We start from the raw sequence: 23,099 nt of genomic DNA, 5'->3' as shown, positions 1-23,099 counted from the left end.
AAATGAAACAGCCCAACATATATGTAATTTGGAATCCCATAAGGAGAGGTGTAAAAGAAAGAAGCAGAAAAAATATCTGAAAAAATAATGCCCCTAAACTTCCCAAATTTGACTGAAAACATTAATGTACATATCCAAGAAGTTCACTGAAATAGAAGCATTAAAAACAAACAAATAAAGAAAACTACCTCTAGACATAGTCAAAGGACTGAAAACCAAAGTGAAAACTTGGAAAGCAGCTACAGAAAAATGACACACTGCACGTGAAGAGGAGCCGTAAGATTGATTGCTGACTTCTCATCAGAATATAGGATTGAAATAATTAAAGTGTTGAAGGAAAATAATTGTCAACTTAGACGTCTATATCAGGAAAACTATCCTTCACAACTGCATGAAAAATAATTTTCCAGATAAACAAAAACAGAGAATTTGTTGCCAGCAAACCTAAATAACAAGAAATGCTAAAGGAAGTTCTTGAGGCTGGAGGGACGGGATACCAGATGGTAACTTTGATCTGAAGGAAGGAATGAAGGGCAATAGAAATGTTAAATATACAGTAGATGCAAAAAATATTTGTTTCTTTTAATTTCTTTAAAAGACATATGACTGTTTAAAGCTAAAAATAACACTATTGATGGGTTAATAACATATATGAATGTAATATACAGGTTTCCCCCTGCTATCCAAAAGTAGAGCATTCTTATGAAACTTTTTGTAAGCAAAAATGGTGTAAAATGCAGAAGCAATTATCTTAGGACACATCTTGCTAATGGATGCACAAAATAAATCAAGATAAAGCACAGATGTTCACAGACACAGTTCAAAGCTACGGCGGCTTGATGCTGGGATGCTGAATGTAGTTCCCAGAGAAGGAGCTTGGTGGTGTCAGCTTGCTGCAAAACAAAGGTTGAATGACATTTTCTCTTTTCAATTTCTGTAAAAGTAAAAATCCTCTTCAAATTTCTTTCAGTTAGCAAAAACAGGTACTAAAGTAGGTCTTTCATAAAGGTGAAGTGGCGCAAAGCGAACTTTCAAAAAGCAGGGGATACCCGTATATGACCAACACTGATGATGTGGGCATAAATGGAAATAAACTATTATGAGGTTCTTGTAATTTACCTTAAGTAACAATATTCTAAGTATATGGGATACATTAAAGATGCATACTCCAATTCCTAGAGCAACCATATACACAGTATAAAACTATAGTTAGCAAGCCAATAAAGGAATTAAAATGGAATACTAAAAAATATTTGATTCACAAGACAGGAAGGATGAAAAGAAACAGAGGAGAGGAAAAAAAAACAGATGAGACAAAAAACAAATGGCAAAATGCCAGATCTAAAAACACAACCTCATCAATAACTACATTAAGTATAAGGGAACTAAACACTCCAATGAAAAGGCAGAGATTGTTATACACATAAAAGCAAGAGCCAACTGTTTATGACATATGATACAACTTAAATATAAAGACACAAATAGAATGAAAGTAAAAGGTTGTTAAAAAAAAGATATATATCTACACACACACACACACACACACACCATGAAAATAATAAGAAATCTGTAGATGCTATATCAATATCAGATGAAATAAATATTAAGGCAAGAAATATTATAAGACAAAGAGGGACCCTTCATAATGATAAGAGAGTCACTATGTCAAGAAGAAATATGAAAAAGAAACGAAACTGAGTTATTTGTAGTGAGGGGATGGACCTAGAGTCTGTCATACAGAGTGAAGTAAGTCAGAAAGAGAAAAACAAATACTGTATGCTAACACATATATATGGAATCTAAAAAAAAAGGTTCTGAAGAACCTAGGGACAGGACAGGAATAAAGATGCAGATGTAGAGAATGGACCTGAGGACATGGGGAGGGGGAAAGGTAAGTTGGGACGAAGTGAGAGAGTGGCATGGACTTATATATACTACCAAATGTAAAACAGATAGCTAGTGGGAAGCAACCGCATAGCACAGGGAGACGAGCTTGGTGCTTTGTGATCACCTAGAGGGGTGGGAGGGAGACGCAAGAGGGAGGAGATATGGGGATATATGTATATGTATAGCTGATTCACTTTGTTATACAGCAGAAACTAACACACCATTGTAAAGCAATTATACTTCAGTAAAGATGTTAAAAAAAAAGAAGAAATATGCACCTAATAATCAAATTACAAAAGAAGAGATAAATTAATAGTCATGGTTGAAGATTTAAACACACTTTATTCACTAATTGACCAAACTAGATAAAAATAAAAAACAGTAAAGAAGATCCAAATGATATTACTGGCAGTCCTCACTTTGTGTTAATTGCATAACAGAATTGTGTCCCTGCTTTGCACTGTTCTGACATGCAAGGTTTTGGTTAACACAGTGCCAGGCTGAGTAAGGGTTGTCTGTATATATTTTTGTATAGTTTTGTGTCATAGAAGCACGTTAATGCTCTACATATGAAAAAATAGGAATCAATAAGGATAGAAAGGCAGGGGTGGGGGGAGACTGAAACTGAGAGCAAACTGAAACGAACCCAACTACATTTCAAATGAACAACATAATCACACTAAAGGGGAAAAATTATTCTAATTTATGAATACAGTACATGACCACATGCCCTCAATGGGTAGGGTAGGGGAGAACTGCAAATAAATCCTGAATTCCTTTTAGTAAGTATGTTCTCTGTTCACGTAGGGACAAAGCAATTTCAGAACTATCTGAGATGTAGTATAGGATTGAGCAAATGAGTCAAAGTGCTGATGTTATTGGGAGTCAGGGCTCAAGGGACATAAAAATACAAAAGGGGGAACAACCAAGGCGGGGAAGAACCAAGGCAAGGAACAACCCTATGAGGATGAAATAGAACTGGAAGTATCAGGTGAACTCATGATTTCTAAATTGTGTATCTGTGTGTGTGTGTGGTATGTATGTATATGTTTACAAATGTCTTCACATATATGTATTTCCTAATTCTGCTCACTGAAGGGCCCTATGAATATATGAAGTAGCAATGAACATACCCAACACCCAGATCTTGATTCCTAATATCATTCTCTACTAAAAGGAACCAGGGCTTTTTGGAAAAATAGCCGATTCTAGGACTGTGATGGGGAAGATATAAAATGAACCTGGAACAGCTTGTTATATGTACCAGAAAGTAGTGAAGACCTAAAAAAAAGAAAAAAAGAAAAAAAAGGAGAAAGAAAAGGAGGAGGAGGAGGGGGGTGGGGAGGAGGAGGGGGAGGGGGAGAAGAAGAAGAAAAGCAAAGGAAAAAAATACAGGGTTATTTGAAGAGGCTCCTAGTGGTCATATATGAGATAATTTAGGCACCAAAATAATTAAGGATGGTAAAGAATTATAGTGATTGAAAAAAATAGGAATCCATGAGTCCATGCTGATGATAGATAATTATGGAATAAGGGAGAACTCTTGGTAATGAAAGAAGAATGTCAAGCGCTGTGGTTTTCCTGTATTTGTGTTAACATTTAAAAATTTTAAAAATGATGTATTTTTGGAACCCAGTAAAACAGCACTCTAAAAGGTGCTGAGAAAACAGAGGCTTTAGAACAGTGTGTGAGTCAGTGAAGAACTGACCTTAATTAGAACTTCTATCTATAATTAGGACAGACTATCCTAAATATACTGCTCTGGAGTACAGAACTCTCACACAACAGAACTTTATAGGCTTTGCTTTCACTACTATAATCTTAAGTTTGTTTTTTAAAAAATATAAGTGGTTGCTAAAACCGGAAAAGAAAAGAGAGAAGAGAAGAGAAGAGAAGAGAAGAGAAGAGAAGAGAAGAGAAGAGAAGGGAAAAGAGACCCATTACATTGTACAACAAAGATGTAGGGGACAAATCCCTCCTAGAATCTGAGGTCAGAATTTCTTTTCCCCTGAAAAACATGCACAGTTTATCAAGAAATAAAAACTAGGAACTCCATCAAGTTTCCTTTGCTGCCAGAAAACTGATCTTCTCTTCTCTACATGGTTGTTTTTGATCTAATTTATTTTCTATTTAACTGCATATAGGTATATCATTTTTGCAAAATACCTAAAATCCTTTTAGAAGATGGACTATAAATTATAAATTTAAAAATAATAATCTTAATATGATTGTAATACTAATGTGAAATAATTTAGTCTAATAACAATACTACAAATACAGCAATTGAGTTCTTCTGTGGTTAAAATCTAGCCTTAGGCAATGTGAAAAAAAAAGCACCTATTCAGAATGACTTTGCTTTTTGGTAAATAGAACCAATTTTTACAAACAAAACTGTGTTTCCATTCTCAACCTTTATTTTGGAAATTCAAAACTGTTATTTCATGTAATTAGAAAAGAACTTCCCTTTACAGTGTGAGACCCTTTCAAATTAATAAAATTCAAATTCCAGTTCTCATAACCAAATATGCAAAAAAGAACACTTTTGTTTAAGGATTTGTTTTCTTCTTGATAAACAAGATAATGATTATATTAAGGCATAATAATAGAAGCCATATCTACTGAAGCCTTACTATGTGGTAGGGAACTGTGGTTTATTTACCTACCTCTGATCACAATTACCAGCAAGGTAGCACCCTTGTCCATTTTTCTAGATGTGTAATTTCCCTGAGAACACATAACAGTAAGAGCACATAGCTAGGATGTGAACACAGCACTTTCTAACTCAAAAGCCAGTACTATTTCCACTTCATGTTGCCTTCTAAAGCATAAAGCTTCCAGCTGTACAACTCCAGTATTTTCAGTAAACAGTTTTCTATGAATACTTCTAACTTGTTTCCTCATTGGCAAAATTCACTCTCAAAGCCTTACAACAGATAAGTTTGATAAATCTTCAAACAGACTTCTGTAAGTCTGAGCTTACTTCAAAATAAAGTTAAAAAAGAAAAAATCCTCACACAGAAACATTTTATTATTTCAAAATAAAGTTTAAAAAATAAAAAGAAAGAAGTCCTTGAACAGAGCCATCATTGTCTGTGGATGATGAATATGATGTTCCATTTCATGGATTTTGGGAAAAAATTATTAAAGTTACATTCTTTTTACTTGATTCAAGGTCAAGCTCTAAAAAGCTTAGAGTGGGCGGAGTCAAGATGGCGGTGTGGGAAGATGCCGAGTTAGAGTCTCCCCACAACTAGGGCGCCTGCTGGCCACTGGTGGGAGACCCTGACACCCAAGGAGATGGGAGGACACCCCTAAGTGAACTGGTAGGATGTGGGGGGACTGAGGAGTAGGAGAAGTGGAGGTCAGACAGGATCAGTCCCCCTGAGGCCAGGGAGATCAGGAGAGGCAGGTGGGAGGGGCCCTCTGGGAGGAGCAGGAGAGGAGGGCATTTGCCCTGCCCACTCGAGCCCAGGAAACCTGCTGGGCTCCCAGGTGAGGTCCCCTACCCTCTGAGACCAGGGGAGGGGGGCACGTCTGGGCCCCTTCTGTTCTGTTGAGCCTAAGCCCCACCCCCCCACAGCCTCCAGGGCCTTTTCCAGCCCTGTGGGTCCTAAGTATAGGCCCTGCCCACTGCCCAAACCTCGCCCTTGCTTAGGCCTCCCCCCCCACCCTTTTCTCCTTTCCCCTCCTCCTCTTTTTTACTATTGTGGTACTGTTGTACCTTCCTGTTGTTGGTTCATCTATATTTTCATTTTTATATTCTTTCTTTTTTTTTTTTTTTGCGGTACACAGGCCTCTCACTGTTGTGGCCTCTCCCACTGCGGAGCACAGGCTCCGGACGCACAGGCTCAGTGGCCATGGCTCACGGGCCTAGCTGCTCTGCGGCATGTGGGATCTTCCCGGACGAGGGCACGAACCCGTGTCCCCTGCATCGGCAGGCGGACTCTCAACCACTGCGCCACCAGGGAAGCCCCTTACTTTTATATTTTTTCTAACACATCTGTTAGTTTCCTAGTCTAATTTTATTTTTTACTTTATAATTGTTCTTTTTTTTTGGCTGCCCCTCGTGTCTTGTGGGATCTTGGTTCACGAGCCGGGGGTTGGGCTGAAGCTTCTGCAGTGGGAGCTCTGAGTCTGAACCACTGGACTAACAGAGGCCCTCAGACCCCAGGGAACATTCATCGGAGTGAGGTCTCACTGAGGTCACCATCTCAGCACCAAGACCCAGCTCTACCCAACAGCCTACAAACTCCAATGTTGGAAGCCTCAGGCCAAACAACTAGTAAGATAGGAACACAATCCCACTTATAAAAAAAAAAAAGAGAGCAAAAAAATATGTCACAGATGAAGGAGCAAGGTAAAAACCTACAAGACCAAATAAATGAAGAGGAAATAGGCAATCTACCTGAAAAAGAATTCAGAGTAATGATAGTAAAGATGATCCAGAATCTCAGAGACAGAATGGAGGTTCAGACTGAGGAAATACAAGAAATGTTTAACAAAGATCTAGAAGAACTAAAGAACAAACAGAGATGAACAACACAATAACTGAAATTAAAAATACACTATGAGGAATCAATAACAGAATAACTGAGGCAGAAGAACAAATAAGTGAGCTGGAAGATAAAATGGTGGAAATAACTGCCAGGGAGCAGAATAAAGAAAAAAGAATGAAAAGAACTGAAGACAATCTCAGAGACCTCTGGGACAACACTAAGTGCACCAACATTCGAATTATAGGGGTCCCAGGAGAAGAAGAGAAAAAGAAGGGTCTGAGAAAATATCTGAAGAGATTATAGTCGAAAACTTCCCTAACATGGGGAAGGAAATAGTCACCGAAGTCCAGGAAGCACAGAGAGTCCCATACAGGATAAACCCTATGAGAAACACACCAAGACACATATTAATCAAACTAACAAAATTTAAATTCACAGAAAAAATGTTAAAAGCAGCAAGGGAAAAACAAAAAATAACATGCAAAGGAATCCCCATAAGGTTATCAGCTGATTTTTCAGCAGAAACTATGCAGGCCAGAAGGGAGTGGCAGGATATACTTAAGGTGATGAAAGAGAAAAACCTACAACCAAGATTACCCAGCAAGAATCTCATTCAGATTCGACGGAGAAATCAAAAGCTTTTCAGACAAGCAAAAGCTAAGAGAATTCAACACCACCAAACCAGCTTTATAACAAATGCTAAAGAAACACCTCTAGGTGGGAAACACAAGAGAAGAAAAAGACCCACAAAAACAAACCCAAAACAATTAAGAAAATGGCAGTAGGAACATACATATCGATAATAACCTTGAATGTAAATGGATTAAATGTCCCAACCAAAAGACAGACTGGCTGAATGGATACAAAAACAAGACCCATGTATATGCTGTCTACAAGAGACGCACTTCAGACCTAGGGACACATACGAACTGAAAGTGAAGGGATGAAAAAGATATTCCATGCAAATGGAAATCAAAAGAAAGCTGGAGTAGCAATACTCAGATAAAACAGACTTTAAAATAAAGACTGTTATAAGAGATAAGGAGGGACACTACATAATGATGAAAGGATCAATCCAAGAAGAAGATATAACAATTATAAATGTTTATGCACCCAACACAGGAGCACCTTGATACATAACACAAACGCTAACAACCATGAAAGGAGAAATCGACAGCAATACAATAATATGGGGGCATTAACACCCCACTTAAACCAATGGACAGATCATCCAAACAGAAAATAAATAAGGAAACACAAGCTTTAAATGATACAATGGACCAGACAGATTTAATTGATATTTACAGAACATTCCACCCAAAAGTGGCAGAATACACTTTCTTCTCAAGTGCACATGGAACATTCTCCAGGATAGATCACATCTTGGGTCACAAATCAAGCCTCAGAAAATTTAAGAAAATTGAAATCGTATCAAGCATCTTTTCTGACCACAATGCTATAAGACTGGAAATCAATTACAGGAAAAAAACTGTAAAAAACACAAATACATGGAGGCTAAACAGTGCACTACTAACCAAGAGATCACTGAAGAAATCAGAGAATTAAAAAAATACATAGAAACAAATGACAACGAAAACACAACAACCCAAAACCTATGGGACGTGGCAAAAGCAGTTCTAAGAGGGAAGTTTATAGCAATTCAATCTCACCTCAAGAAACAAGAAAAATCTCAAATAAACAATCTAACCCTACACTTAAAACAACAGAGAAAGAAGAACAATGAAAACCCAAAGTCAGTAGAAGGAAAGAAATCAAAAAGATCAGATCAGAAATAAATGAAAAAGAAATGAAGGAAACGATAGCAAAGATTAACAAAACTAAAAGCTGGTTCTTTGAGAAGATAAACAAAATTGAAAAACCCTTAGCCAGACCCATCAAGAAAAAAAGGGAGAGGACACAAATCATTAAAATTAGAAATGAAAAAGGAGAAATCACAACTGACACTGAAGAAATACAAAGGATTATAAGAGACTACTACAAACAACTATATGCCAATAAAATGGAAAACCACAAAGAAATGGACAAATTCTTGGAAACATACAATTTTCCAAGACTGAACCAGGAAGAATTAGGAAATATAAACAGACCTATCACAAGTAATAAAATCGAAACGGTGATTAAAAATCTTCCAACAAACAAAAGTCCAGGACCAGATGGCCTCACAGGCGAATTCTATCAAACATTTAGAGAAGAGCTAACATCGATCCTTCTCAAACTCTTCCAAAAAATTGCAGAGGGAGAAACACTCCCAAATTCATTCTACGAAGCCACCATCACTCTGATACCAAAACCAGAAAAGGACATCACAAAAAAAGAAAATTATAGACCAATATCACTGATGAACATAGATGCAAAAATCCTCAACAAAATACTAGCAAACAGAATCCAACAACACATTAAAAGGACCAGACACCACGATCAAATGGGATTTATCCCAGGGATGCAAGGATTCTTCAGTATATGCAAACCAATCAATGTGATAACCACATTAACAAATTAAGGAATAAAAACCATATGATCATCTTAACAGATGCAGAAAAAGCTTTTGACAAAATTCAACACCCATTTATGATAAAAACTCTCCAGAAAATGGGCATAGAGGGACACTACACCAACATAATAAAGGCCATATATGACAAACCCACAGCAATCATCATCGTCAGTGGTGAAAAACTGAAAGCATGTCCACTAAGATCAGGAACAAGACAAGGATGTCCACTCTCGCCACTCTCATTCAACATAGTTTTGGAAGTCACGGCAATCAGAGAAGAAAAAGAAATAAAAGGAATCCAAATTGGAAAAGAAGAAGTAAAACTGTTACTGTTTGCAGATGACATGATACTATACATAGAAAATCGTAAAAATGCTACCAGAAAACTACTAGAACTAACCAATGGATTTGGTAAGGTTGCAGGATACAAAATTAATGCACAGAATCTCTGGCATTCCTATACACCAAGCAACAAAAAATCAGAAAGAGAGGTTAAGGAAACAATCCCATTTACCATCGCAACAAAAAGAATACAATACCTAGGAATAAACCTGCCTAAGGAGGTGAAAGACTTGTACTCAGAAAACTATAAAACATTGATGAAAGAAATCAAAGATGATATAAACAGATGGAGAAATATACCATGTTCTTGGATTGGAAGAATCAATATTGTGAAAATGACTATACTACCCAAAGCAATCTACAGATTCAGTGCAATCCCTTTCAAACTACCAATAGCATTCTTCACAGAATTAGAACAAAAAATTTTACAATTCATATGGAAACACAAAAGACCCCAAATAGCCAAAGCAATCTTGAGAAAGAAAAACGGAGTTGGAGGAATCAGGTTCCCCGACTTCAAACTATACCACAAAGCTACAGTAATCAAGACAGTACGGTACTGGCACAAAAACAGAAATATAGATCAATGGTACAGGATAGAATGCCCAGAGATAAACCCGTGCACATATGGTCACCTAATTTATGACAAAGGAGGCAAGAGCATACAATGGAGAAAAGTGAGCCTCTTCCATATGTGGTGCTGGGAAAACTGAACAGCTACATGTGAAAGAATGAAATTAGAACACACCCTAACACCATACACAAAAATAAACTCCAAATGGATTAAAGACCTAAATGAAAGACTAGACACTATAAAATTCTTAGAGGAAAACACAGGAAAAACACTCTTTGACATAAAATACAGCAAGATCTTTTTTGACCCACCTTTCAGAGTAATGGAAACAAAAATAAACAAATGGGACTTAATTAAACTTAAAAGCTTTTGCACAGCAAAGGAAACCATAAACAAGACAAAAAGACAACCCTCAGAATGGGAGAAAATATTTGCAAATGAAACAACACACAAAGGATTAATCTCCAAAGTATACAAACAGCTTATGGAGCTCAATATCAAAAGAACAAACAATCCAATTAAAAAATGGGCAGAAGACCTAAATAGACATTTCTCCAAAGAAGATATACAGATTGCCAACAAACACATCAAAGAATGCTTAACATCATTAATCATTAGAGAAATGCAAATCAGAACTACAATGAGATATCATCTCACACCGGTCAGAATGGCCATCATCCAAAAATCTAGAAACAATAAATTCTGGAGAGGGTGTGGTGAAAAGGGAACCCTCCTGCACTGTTGGTGGGGATGCAAATTGATACAACCACTATGGAAAACAGTATGAAGCTTCCTTAAAAAACTACAAATAGAACTACCAAATAACCCAGCAATCCCACTACTGGGCATATACCCTGAGAAAACCATAATTCAAAAAGAGTCATGTACCACAATGTTCACTGCAGCACTATTTACAATAGCCAGGAAATGGAAGCAACCTAAGTGTCCACTGACAGATGAATGGAATAAGAAGATGTGGCACATATATACAATGGAATATTAGCCATAAAAAGAAACAAAATTGAGTTATTTGTAGTGAGGTGGATGGATCCAGAGTCTCTCATACAGAGTGAAGTAAGTCAGAAAGAGAAAAACTAATACCGTATGCTAACGCATATACATGGAATCTAAAAAAAAAAAAGGCTCTGATGAACCTAGTTGCAGGGCAGGAAGAAAGATGTAGACACAGAGAATGGACCTGAGGACCCGGGGTGGGAGGGGGAAGCTGGGGCGAAGTGAGAGTAGCATCGACATATATACACTACCGAATGTAAAATGGTTAGCTAGTGGGAAGCAGCAGCGTAGCACAGGGAGATCAGCTCGGTGCTCTGCAATGACCTAGAGGATTGGGATAGGGAGGATGGGAGGGAGGCTCAAGAGGGAGAGGATATGGGGACATATGTACGCATATGGCTAATTCACTCTGGTGTACAAGAGAAACTAACACAGTATTGTGAAGCAATTATACTCCAATAAAGATCTATTAAAAAAATAAAAAGCTTAAAAAATAAACATTTATAAGAATATTAAGCTAAAACTATAACAATGACATTATAACAACCTGGACATGTTTAAATAGTGCTCGCTCAAGCAGGAGAAATGTGAATATGTATGCCTAAAGGCTAAGAACTCAAGAAACTTCAACTCGTGACAGTAAGCTAATTCAAAACAACGTTATATATATACAAGTGGTCTATGGAAATGTTCTAATCTTAATTGGTTTATGTGCTCTTAAAAATTTGATCATTCTAAAACTTTCCTCTATTTGTTTCAAATCTTCTCATATCACTAAGTGAAGTTGTCACGGTAAAAATATCTCAAGAGGTCTTAAGCCTTAAATTTCCAAAACTGAAATAAATGATAAGCATTTTTTTGTCCTTCCTCCAAAAAAGGGGGCACTGTTATTTGTTCTTCCATTTTCTCTAGAGTGTCCCTTTCTTTCTGTTTTAGAGATTACAATAAACCCCACAAGATGAATTTATATTCAGAAGCAGGAAAAATGAAAATACTTAGATTACAGTAGTATCTCCTCTTTAGTTTGAATCTTACAAACTTGTAATCTATATGAATTGAGAGTTCTTTTTTTTCTACTAACAAAAATGCTCAGAAGAAAAACAACAATGTAAGAAAGATTTTAATAAGAATATGAGAAGAATAAAAAAGCAGGAATGAGTTGAAAGTAGTAATTAGTAATTTATTCTCTCCTTCATTAACAATTTTAAGTGATCCTTAAACTGTGTGAATAACACATAGCACCACAACACTAAGTAACTTTACATGGTTGGGTTTATAAAGATAGTGACTAAAACACTATTGAGATAGTGTGCTTGTTCCCAAGATTAAGCTGTCACCTGGGAAAGGTGCTGGCCTACAAGGACTAACATAAGAACATGAACTACTGTCCATGCTTTCTCCTTCAACTCTCCAGAAATACTGGTCTTTATTTTTATATTTTTTGACAAGGTGATACAGTCACAAAAATCAAACAGTATAAAAAAGGTTGTAGTGAAAAGTTTGGCTCTCACCTTCACCCCTGTCCATCATCATTAACTCAGTTCCTTCAACCTTTTCCCCATAAAAATTTTTATTGGTTTCTTGTATATTCTTTCAGAGATTCATTATACACTTCCTTATTAAAATAAAATAGGATACATATACTTCATAAATTGTAATGTTTTTCTTTGTATTATTTATCTCAATTCAACATGACCTAAATAATGCCTGACTACACTCTCTCAATGCCTTCATGCAGTCTTGGGTTCAAGGCTGACCCAAGGTTTTAAGTGAGCAGTATCTCAAATAAAGCAAGAGAATGGTGAGCAAAGGAGACAGCAATAGCAAGTGGTTAAAAAGCCGCAAACAGGGGGCTTCCTGGTGGCGCAGTGGTTGAGAGTCCGCCTGCCGATGCAGGGGACGCGGGTTCGTGCCCCGGTCCGGGAAGATCCCACATGCCGCGGAGCGGCTAGGCCCGTGAGCCATGGCCACTGAGCCTGCGGGTCCGGAGCCTGTGCCCCGCAACGGGAGAGGCCACAACAGTGAGAAGCCCGCGTACCGCAAAAAAAAAAAAAAAAAAAAAAAAAAAAGCCGCAAACAACAGACATATAATTAATCCATAATCCCATCAGCAACACCAAGACAAAAGAACTAGTTTTTTAAAGTTCCTAGCACAGTACCGATTACACATCATATACACTGCATTAAATATCTGTTCAATGAATCAATCAATGAATCTTCTTCAAGGCTATCTTTGCAAGTTTGGGGATAGGCGGGTGAATAGGTAGGTAGGAATTAACAACAGGAGAGTCAAGAAATTTTTTACAAAGCTGCCTTTCAAATGTTTAGAAGTTGCTATGATTATTTTGGAAAAGGTAATCCAATGGTATGATTTTGATGCCTGTGAATCGATAAGAAAATTCACTGAAAGAAAGTATCAGTCCAGAATTTCTTCAGACACAGGCCACTTGATAAACATCCTTCCAAATGATAATATAAGCCCAAATTATAATTAGATATTTATAATTATAATTAGATATTTATATAATTTATATAATTGTAAATTATAATTAGATTTTAGACAGGAGAGATTTAATACTTATGCTTACCATAGCGTATTGGCTTAGCTACTTCAAATTCAGACTTACGTAGAGCCGTATTTTTATTGTATATATCATTTTACTGTACATTGCAGTCCCTTTTTACAAAATTTACAGCATATTCAGTCTTTCTTTGATAAAAGAATTCCCTTTAAACTAGACTTTCTGACATAATCGTACACAATATTGATTCACTCCAAGACTTAAAAAAATATTTAGCATATTACTAGTATACTCAAAATTAACCTATTAGCAAGGATACAGGTATATTTGGTATAAAATAAAACCTCTGGATTCAAGCACTTATTTTTTATTATGGGCTGAAAATAAAAATAGAGTGATTAAGCAACAAATAAGTGGTCACAGAAATGTAGCAATAAGGATAGTGTATTTGTAGTTGGAATGATCAGGAGACACAGTAAGGAGGCAGTTTTTAAGGTGAAGCAAGAAAGGCTAGTCTCAAGGAACAGAAGATGGGGTAGGGCCTTCAGCCAGGAGAACAGTGGAGAGTCAACACAGGAGCTTGGTACGTTAAAATATCTAAGGCAGGGAATGGCAAACTACAGCCCATGGGCCAAATCCAGTCCACTGCTTGTTTTTATAAGGCTTGTGGGCTACCAAAGGTTTTCACATTTTTAAATGGCTGAAAAAAACAAATCAAAAGAACTTTATGACACATAAAAATTATAAAATTCATATAATAAAGTTTTACGGGCACACAGCCATGCCATGCCCATTCATTTACCTGTTGTCTATCTATGACTGCTTTCACACTACAAGGCAGAGTTGAGTAGTTGCAACAGAAACCATGTGAATCACAAAACCTAAAATATTTACTATCTGGCCCTTCAGAGAAAAAGTTTGCCAACCTCTTCTCTTAGGAAGGCCTATGTGGCTGAAGCACTGTGAGTGAGGGGCTGGGTGGAGAAAGAAACTAGAGAGGTAAAGAGGGGCATGCAAGCCATGAAAAAGATTTGGGTCTATATTCTAAAAGGAATGGGGAAGCCATTAGAGAATTTTAAGTAGGAAAGTGACAATCAGATATGCATTTTGAAAAGCTCATTCTGGTTGTCACAATGGTAATCCGTGTCAGGAGATAAGTAAGGAGGCTAATGTAGTAAGTAGTTCAAGCAAAGTATGAACACAGCTTAGACTATGGGGCTGGAAAAGTAAAGAGGCTGGGCAAGATTACTTCTGAGATTCCCTTCCAGCTCTAAAATTTTAAGAATCACAGGAGTTTACAAGTCTGATTTTGCAACTTTCCAGGGTATTTCCAATTATCAAAAACAGTTCTCAAAACTGTTATGCTATGAACAGCTTTCTAATAGGTAGTAAGAAATATGCCAACAGAGCATTCTGTATCTAAAAAGTTTGGAAATTACTGCAGGATAAATGATCACCCCCACCATTAGAATGCTTTCTAAAATATAGTTTGTATTTTTTATAAGTGGGAAAGCACTACTTTTATGAAATTTACAATTAAAGAATTTACAGATAATACAATATAAATTAACACAGCGGGGAATAAACACAAATACTGCTCAAGTACATTTTCAGTGTACTTTCTTTCCTATAATGTAGTAATGACAAAACAAAGAACATACCTGCTACATTCTAACAATGTAACTTTAAGGCGGCCTTCCGTAAGTGCCCATTGTTGTATATGGATATGCTCTTCATCATCTTCTTCGAATTCTTGCAAGGTTTGGAATGGGAAAAACGGCTTAAACCTGACAAAAGTAAAGATAAGTCTAAATTTCTGAATAATAAACACCACACTTTAAAGCGTAATAACAAAACCTACCTGTAGGAAAACAACACAAAACAAACATCTAATGCTGCATGTGCCCTATAAAACCAGAGCTTACCACACTTCCCCATAACTGGCAGCAAACAGTGCCTTCTTGGTGGGACCCAGACTTCCTGTTTTTTTGGCATGCCCTCATTGACAAGGCAGGACACCCAGAACAAAGGAAAAGAAAATCTAGAAGCCACCAGTGGGCCCTGAAACTTGGGTGGGACAGGAGAGAGGTTCTTTCTGGACCAGATGGGAAAAGTGTTCCTACTGTAAAAGATCAAAATTCAGAATGCAGTCTTCCATGGAAACAATAAAATTGGATAGCGATTAGTACTAGATAATGATAAATAATAATAATAACAACAACAATTAACAGCAGCAAAGGTATTTATGAGAGATGTTTACTATCTGCCAGGCAGTGTGCTAAGAGCTTTACATGCTTTATATCTTATTCAATGCTCAAAATCCTGAGTGGGCAATATGATTAGCTTCCCACTCCAGATGAAAGGAGTGAGGGTTAGAAAGGTTAAAGAATTTGTTCAACATTACACAGTGAGTGGCATAACCAGAATTCAAGCTAGTTTGACTAGTTGACTACGTAACACTTCAGATACCTATGAATTATTCAGGTCTTTATGTGCTCATTGTTAATACTCTTGGGTTTTATGTAGAAGCTTGTGGTGAGTTATAAACTGTAAGCTTTAAAAACTTTAATTTGAAACATAATTCATACTCCTCCATTAAAGTAAAGGACAAAGAAAATGAGAAAATTGGGCTTGAGGGCCTATAGTTTTAAACTAACCCTACACACTGTCACTAGACATGACATTTGTCTGCTCAAAAGCTTTAATGCCTTCTCACTAACCACACACAGTATAAACGATAGTCAAAAGTTCTTGGTTTCATATTCAAGGTCTACCACAATTAATCTTTCCAATGGTATTTTTCCTTATTAGAAACCTTCCAATCCAGGAAGTGTAGTCACCTCATGTACCCAGAAGATGCCATGCATATTCCTGCTTTCAAGCCTTTTGTACCAACTGGAGGTTTTCCCTATTCCTCAAAGCCTACCCAAACCCTAAACACTTTCTATAATCAGCTTGAGGTCCTACATCACAGCAGACCACACGCACTGCTTTCACTCTTCTTTACCTTGCAGTCATTTAAACTGCTGGGCACTTATGCCTTGAAGTCTCAAATGTGACCTGGTTTCACAATTATCTTTACCCCTCACACACTATCGGGACTGAAGTATGTATTGATTTGATTTATAAAAATCCAACATAAAAAAATGAAACAAACATTTAGAAAATATGAATAGCCCACAACAATTTATACTGAAAGATAGTGATAGAGAGGGAGAAATACTATTTTACAGTTTCCCAATGAACAGGATTAAAGAAAAAATTCTTAGGGAAAGATAAGGAGGTATACAGACAATGCTCAGTGCTTTTCTCTTGCTTCTGAAAACAGATGGAAAACAGAAAGCCCCTTTAGTTTCCTAATTTCCATTGAAATCATTTGATTCAGACAGACTGGCACCAAATTTTTGAGAGAAAAAAAAGAAACTACATTTATTATGTTAATACGATGTTGTAGCTGAGTGTTTTTAATAAACAACCCTTATGGCTCCTGAAGAACATATAACTGTCACTCTATTAAAAAAAAATCACAAAAAGCACTACATACACTAGCAACCTTGAATATAATAATCCAAGTTTGCTAAATCACAGCTGCTCTATGAATCAAATTTTCTTGTCAAGTATAAAGTTAAAATTTGATTAAAAAATTTCTCACAGGTGTGTGACTTCAATGTTGTAAATAGTAAAGTCTAATTTGGGTTTATTAATGCTTCTAGGGGGGATGCTAAAAGGATTTAGGCACAAAAATAAACTAGAATCAGAAAAAATGTATTCCATTTTAAAATAACACACTAAACAGTGGGATAGAGCTACTTGTTCAACACCCTCTCACCATACACAAAAGTAAATTCAAAATGGCTTAAAGACTTAAACATAAGACATGATACCATAAAACTCCTAGAAGAGAACACAGGCAAAACACTCTCCGACATAAATCGTACCAATGTTTCATAGGTCAGTCTTCCAAGGCAATAGAAATAAAAGTGAAAATAAACAAATGGGACCTAACCAAACTTACAAGCTTTTGCACAGCAAAGGAAACCATAAACAAAACAAAAAGACAACCTATAGAATGGAAGAAAACATTTGCAAACGATGCGACCCACAAGGGCTTAATTTCTAAAATTTACAAACAGCTCATACAACTCAACAACAACAACGAAAACAGCCCAATCGAAAAATGGGCAAAAGTTCTAAAGAGACATTTCTCCAAAGAAGAAATACAGATGGCCAATAGGCATATGAAAAGATGCTCAACATCGCTAATTATTAGAGAAATGCAAATCAAAATTACAATTAGGTACCACCTCACACTGGTCAGAATGACCATCATTAAAAAGTCTACAAGTAACAAATGCTGGGGAGGTTATGGAGAAAAGGGAACCCTCCCACCCTGTTGATGGGAATGTAAGTTGGTGCACAGTCACTGTGGGAAACAGTATGGAGGTTCCTCAGAAAACTAAAAATAGAATTACCATATGATCCAGCAATCCCACTCTTGGGCATATATCCAGACAAAACTATAATTCAAAAAAATACATGCACCCTTATGTTCATAGTAGCACTATTCACAATAGCCAAGACGTGGAAACAACCTAAATGTCCATTGACAGACGAATGGATGGATAAAGAAGATGTGCTAAATATATATAATGGAATACTACTCAGCCATAAAAAAGCCATAAAAAAGAACAAAGTAATGCCATTTGCAGCAATGGCAACTAGAGGGATGCAACTAGAAATTATCATACTAACTGAAGTATGTCAGAAAGAGAAAGACAGATACCATATGATATAACTTATATGTGGAATCTAAAATATGACACAAATGAACCTATCTATGAAACAGAACCAGAACCATGGACATAGAGAACAGACTGGTGGTTGTCAAGGGGGAGAGGGTTGGGGGAGGTATGGAGTTGGAGGTTGGGGTTAGCAGATGTAAGTTTTTATATATAGAATGGATAAACAACAAGGTCTTACTGTATAGCACAGGGAACTATATTCAGTATCCTGTGATAAACCATAATGGAAAAGAGTCACTCTGAGTCACTCTGCTGTACAGCAGTAATTAACACAACATTGTAAATCAACTATATGTCAATAAAACAAAACAAAAGCTATTTGTTCAGCAAGCTACTAAACAGAAACCACACATTCACCAAGAACACTTGGTTTTCAAAACTTTTAGTCCAAGTCTTTAAATAGCCCAAACTCATAAAGGAATCCAAACAATGAAGTAGGCTACTTCTATCCCTTCCTTTTATATTCCCATCATACCACAAAATCCTTCCTTCATTAGCCTATATCTCCTGTGAACCTATCAACTTAAAAATGTCACTGTTTTCGCACTCAAGTTCCCTTTCTTTTCCCCTCACTCAAACCTTCTTTTACAAGCTATCTGTACTTCCTCTTGTAGAAAACTTTAAAAACCAACCTGGGAAGATGGACTTTTATAATGACAGCATGAGACACTCCACTGACCTGTTCCCAGTGAAGCTGGTGAAATTATTAAAACAAATATTAAAGCCTCTGGAAATGGTCCTAAGGGCAAACAAGAAACTTCCATTCAAGAAAACCTACAGAAATATGGTAAGAAAGGTGAGAGTCTGTGGTGTTGGAGCCAAGATTGCTCAGCAGGGAAGAGATTCCACTCTGGACTGCTGAAGCGAAGAACACAGGCTGCCTCACTTCCCCAGCACCCTGTCAGAGGGCCTTCTTCCTGGTTAAGTGCAGGGCATCAATGTTTCTCATCTGGCCCTCGACCACCTATTACTAGGCTAAGTTCTGGGAGAGAATGGTCAAGAAGTTGGGAGCTCCTTTCTTTGACTGAGTTCCCACTTGAGAAACAGAGACTACCTTGGGCATAGCACACTAAGAATACTGAGGCCTTGATAGTCCTTGCCCTGGCTCATGAAACAGTGGTTCTACGCCAAGAGAGGCAAGCCAAGAGAACCTCAGGCTGCTACCACCCCTCATCCCACCTCCATCTAGGGTCCAACAGCTAGAGTGGGGGTGTCACTCACAGAGAAGCTTGCCATTGTTTCCAACCCTAGCTCCAGAGCCCTGGCTCAAAGATTTTGCTGAGGGAGAAGGAGAGGGAAAGGCAGGACATAAAACAGCTCCTAAACTCTTCCCACACTTTGATTGGATTTGTGTGTAGAACAATGTCCCAGGGCATTGTTGAAAACAAAAGGCACAATGTCAGAGATTTAACACTCCACTAAAATAATCCAGGCAAATCACTAAAACACAAATAAATAAATAATAAATCCTGGGAGAGGGGGACCAGTATCCAGAGTTACTACAATATATTATCTAAAGTATTTGGTTTCCAACAAAAATTATGAGGCATATAAAGAAACAGGAAAGCATGATCCCTAAAGCAGAAAGAAAGCAGTCAACACAAACTGCCAGTTAAAGTGACCAGGTATTGGACTTAACAGAAAAAGACTTCAAAATAAGCCCTTACAAACATGTTCACAAAAAAATTTTTAAAGCATGATTAAAGGAGTAAAGGGCGGTGTTATGACAATGTCACATCAAATATATAATATCAATAGATATAAGAATAATTTTTTAAAAAAGCAAGTGGAAATTCTGGAGTTGAAAAATACAATAGGGACTTCCCTGGGGCACAGTGGTTAAGAATCCACCTGCCAACGCAGGGGACACAGGTTCGATCCCTGATCCGGGAAGATCCCACATGCTAAGGAGCAACTAAGCCCGTGTGCCACAACTACTGAGCCCGTGCACCACAACTACTGAAGCCTGCGCGCCTAGAGCCCGTGCTCTGCAACAAGAGAAGCCACCACAATGAGAAGTCTGCGCATCACAACGAAAAGTAGCACCCACTCACCGCAACTAGAGAAAGCCCGCGTGCAGCAACAAAGACCCAAAGTGGCCAAAAAATAAATAAAATTTTAAAAAAAGTACAATGCAATTTTGAAGTTCACAAAAAGGGTTCTGTATAGTAGATATGAACTGTCAAAAGAAAAAAAAAGTAGTGAATTCAAAGACAGAGCAACAGAGGTTATGTAAGCCAAAGAACAGAGGAAAAAAATGAAGAAAAATAAACTGAGCCTTAGAGAAATGATACCATTAAGTATACCAACATACACATAAAGGGAGTGCCAGCAGGAGGGGAGGGGAGAAGACAGAGAAGAGCAGAAAAAATATCCAAATGGAGGTAGGTAGCTAGTAAGCCCCCAAGCCACAAATTATGTGATTTCATTCATATGAAAATCCAGAATAGAGAAATCTATAGAGACAGAAAGTAATCAGTGGTTACTTAGGGTTGGGGGTGGTAGATGGGCTAGGAGGATGATGGGTGGAGGGTATGGGGTTTTGTTTTTGAGGTGATAAAAATGTTCTAAAATGACTGTGGTGATAGTTGTAATATATCTGTGAATGTACTAAAAACCACTGAATTGTAGGTTTAAATAGGTGAATTATATGGAGTACGAATTATATCTCAATAAAGCTACTTTAAAAAAAACTTAACCCAGTTACCCAGAGATAATTGCTCTTGTCATTGCTTTGGTATGTAAATGTTTAGTTAGAATTATCTGATTAAAGAAACAAAACCATAAATGACACAGCTCCATTAAAATAACTTAAAGCCCCTTTTAAGGCTTATGAAAAACAAAGATTTGCTGAATGGCTACCATACCAGGTACTGACTGTATAAAGCATTTATTTGCTCACTTAATCCCCCCAAACCAGGCATTAGCACACCATACATAACGAAACAGTCCTAGAGGTCTAACAAACACTATACACTGGAGCCAAAATTGGAACCTAGTTTCCTAGCACTGCCACAACAGAATACCACAGACTGGGTGGCTTAAAAAACAGAAACTTATTTTCTCACAGTGGAAGTCTAAGATCAAGGTGCCAAGAGGGCTGGTTTCTGGTAAAACCTCTCTCCTTGCTTACAGACAACCACCTTCTTGCTGTATCCTCTCATGACTTTTTTCTCTGCACACATACTCCTGGTATCTCTTCCTTTTCTTTTAAGGGCACCAGCCCTACTGGATTAGAGCTCCATCCTTACGACCTCATTTAACTTAAATTACCTCCTTAAAGGTCCTATAACCTCAAATACAGTTACATGGAGGGTTAGGGCTTCAACATTTTGGGGGATACAATTTGCCCATAAAAGAACTCATAACTCTGCCCATAACTCTGGAGCCAGTTCCTGAGGCTGATTTGATTACCGACCTGTTTTCTGCTGGAATACATGCTCTAAAGCTGGTCTGAAGTTATCTGACAAGGATGGTCATGGTTTCACATATATTACTGTGCTTGATCCTCACTCACAATAACATGGTGAGGCACATTGCAAATCATTTCCCCATTTCACACAACAGGTTCAGAGAGAGCAAAGAGCCTTGCTGCAGACTGCATACTTTATTAAAAAGTTACATGAAGATATATGCCAGCAAAATGAGGGCCTAAAGCAAGAAAGAAGAAAGTGATCCAGAAAATACTGGATCCAAGTCAAGAAGGCAATGATGTCCTAAACCCAGATGACAGAGGTCTGGCAAACCAAGAGAGAAGTCCAATTTGGGGAAGGTGATGAAAACTCCAAGAAGGAGATCTCCAGGAAATAGGGAATGAATCGAAGAGGCAGAAGACATGAGAAGAGGTTCATTTTTCAATTAAATCTTGAAGATTTGGTTAAGGCAACTTGGTAAGAGAATAAAAAAGAATTCAAACTTGACTCTAGGACCATAGTGCTTTAATGGCACAAAGATTCTGAAACTGGAATATAGAAAAGGAAGCATAAACTTGCATATTAGGCAGCTCTGCAATAAAAAAAAATTGTATAGACCTAACAATAACATAAATATTTCAATAAAGGAATATTTAAGTCTGAACAGAACATAAATGTTATTATATATAAATAAGGACATAGTTCAATGAATGAATTGAAAATAGTGACATAACTAGATTGGGAAAAGACAGAAGGGAAGGTGAGAGAGGATATCACTTAGCTAAATCTTCATCTATCTTAGCAGGAAGTCAATCAATAGAAAATATCTAAAGTCGCTGAATCAAGACAGCTGTGACTTTGTTGAGCAAAATATAGGTAACATCATAATTAATTACTATAGCTAACATTTACTGAGTACTTACCACATAATGAAAGTCATTATATTTATTAATTCTCACAATTCTATGGGATAGGTACTATAATTAATCTCTATTTTGTAGATGAGGAAATTGAGACACAGGTTAAATAACTTGCTCAAGGTTACACAGTTAGTAAGTAGTGAAGCCAAGGAAAGAATCTAAGCAGTCTGGCTTCAAAACCTGTGTTATTAATCACTGCCTCTTAAAAGTTGTTAAAAATAGAAATAGTACTTATGGCTACTTCTGAAGAGTGTGACCTAGGGGAGGAAAGTAGAGGCTTTAGGGAAGTAATTGTTGATTTTAATTCTAAGTCCTTCTGTTATATTTGATTTTTAAATTATGTACATTAACTCAAATGAAAAGACAGATAATATCAAATGTTGAAAAGGATGTGAAACTGCTAGTGTGCCATAACTACTTTGAAAACTGTGTGGCAATTATCTGCTACACAGGGATAGATGCTTAACCTATGACCCAGAAACCCTAGATATCCAATAGAAATATGCATAAATGTACACCAAAAAACACGTATAAGAATATTCATAACAGCAATATCCAACTGTCCATCAACAATAGAAGGGATAAATTGAGGTACATGTGGAAGACGCCACAGCAAA

General features: G+C 37.1%; 1 protein-coding gene across 2 annotated transcripts in view; it reads right to left on the bottom strand.

Moving 5' to 3' along the window:
• PDZD8 (PDZ domain containing 8) overlaps positions 1-23,099 on the bottom strand; it is a 98,277-nt gene that overhangs the window by 54,671 nt on the left and 20,507 nt on the right. For both annotated transcript variants that reach the window (XM_067709278.1, XM_067709279.1), the window contains one exon: positions 15,009-15,134. In XM_067709278.1, the coding sequence (XP_067565379.1) occupies positions 15,009-15,134 (126 nt within the window). The remainder of the gene's footprint in view (positions 1-15,008; positions 15,135-23,099) is intronic.

This window comes from Pseudorca crassidens, chromosome 16 (assembly GCF_039906515.1).
Source record: "Pseudorca crassidens isolate mPseCra1 chromosome 16, mPseCra1.hap1, whole genome shotgun sequence".
Lineage (NCBI taxonomy): Eukaryota > Metazoa > Chordata > Mammalia > Artiodactyla > Delphinidae > Pseudorca > Pseudorca crassidens.
The sequence above is the reverse complement of the archived record's forward strand: the minus strand, read 5'-3'. Positions and strand labels throughout refer to the sequence as shown.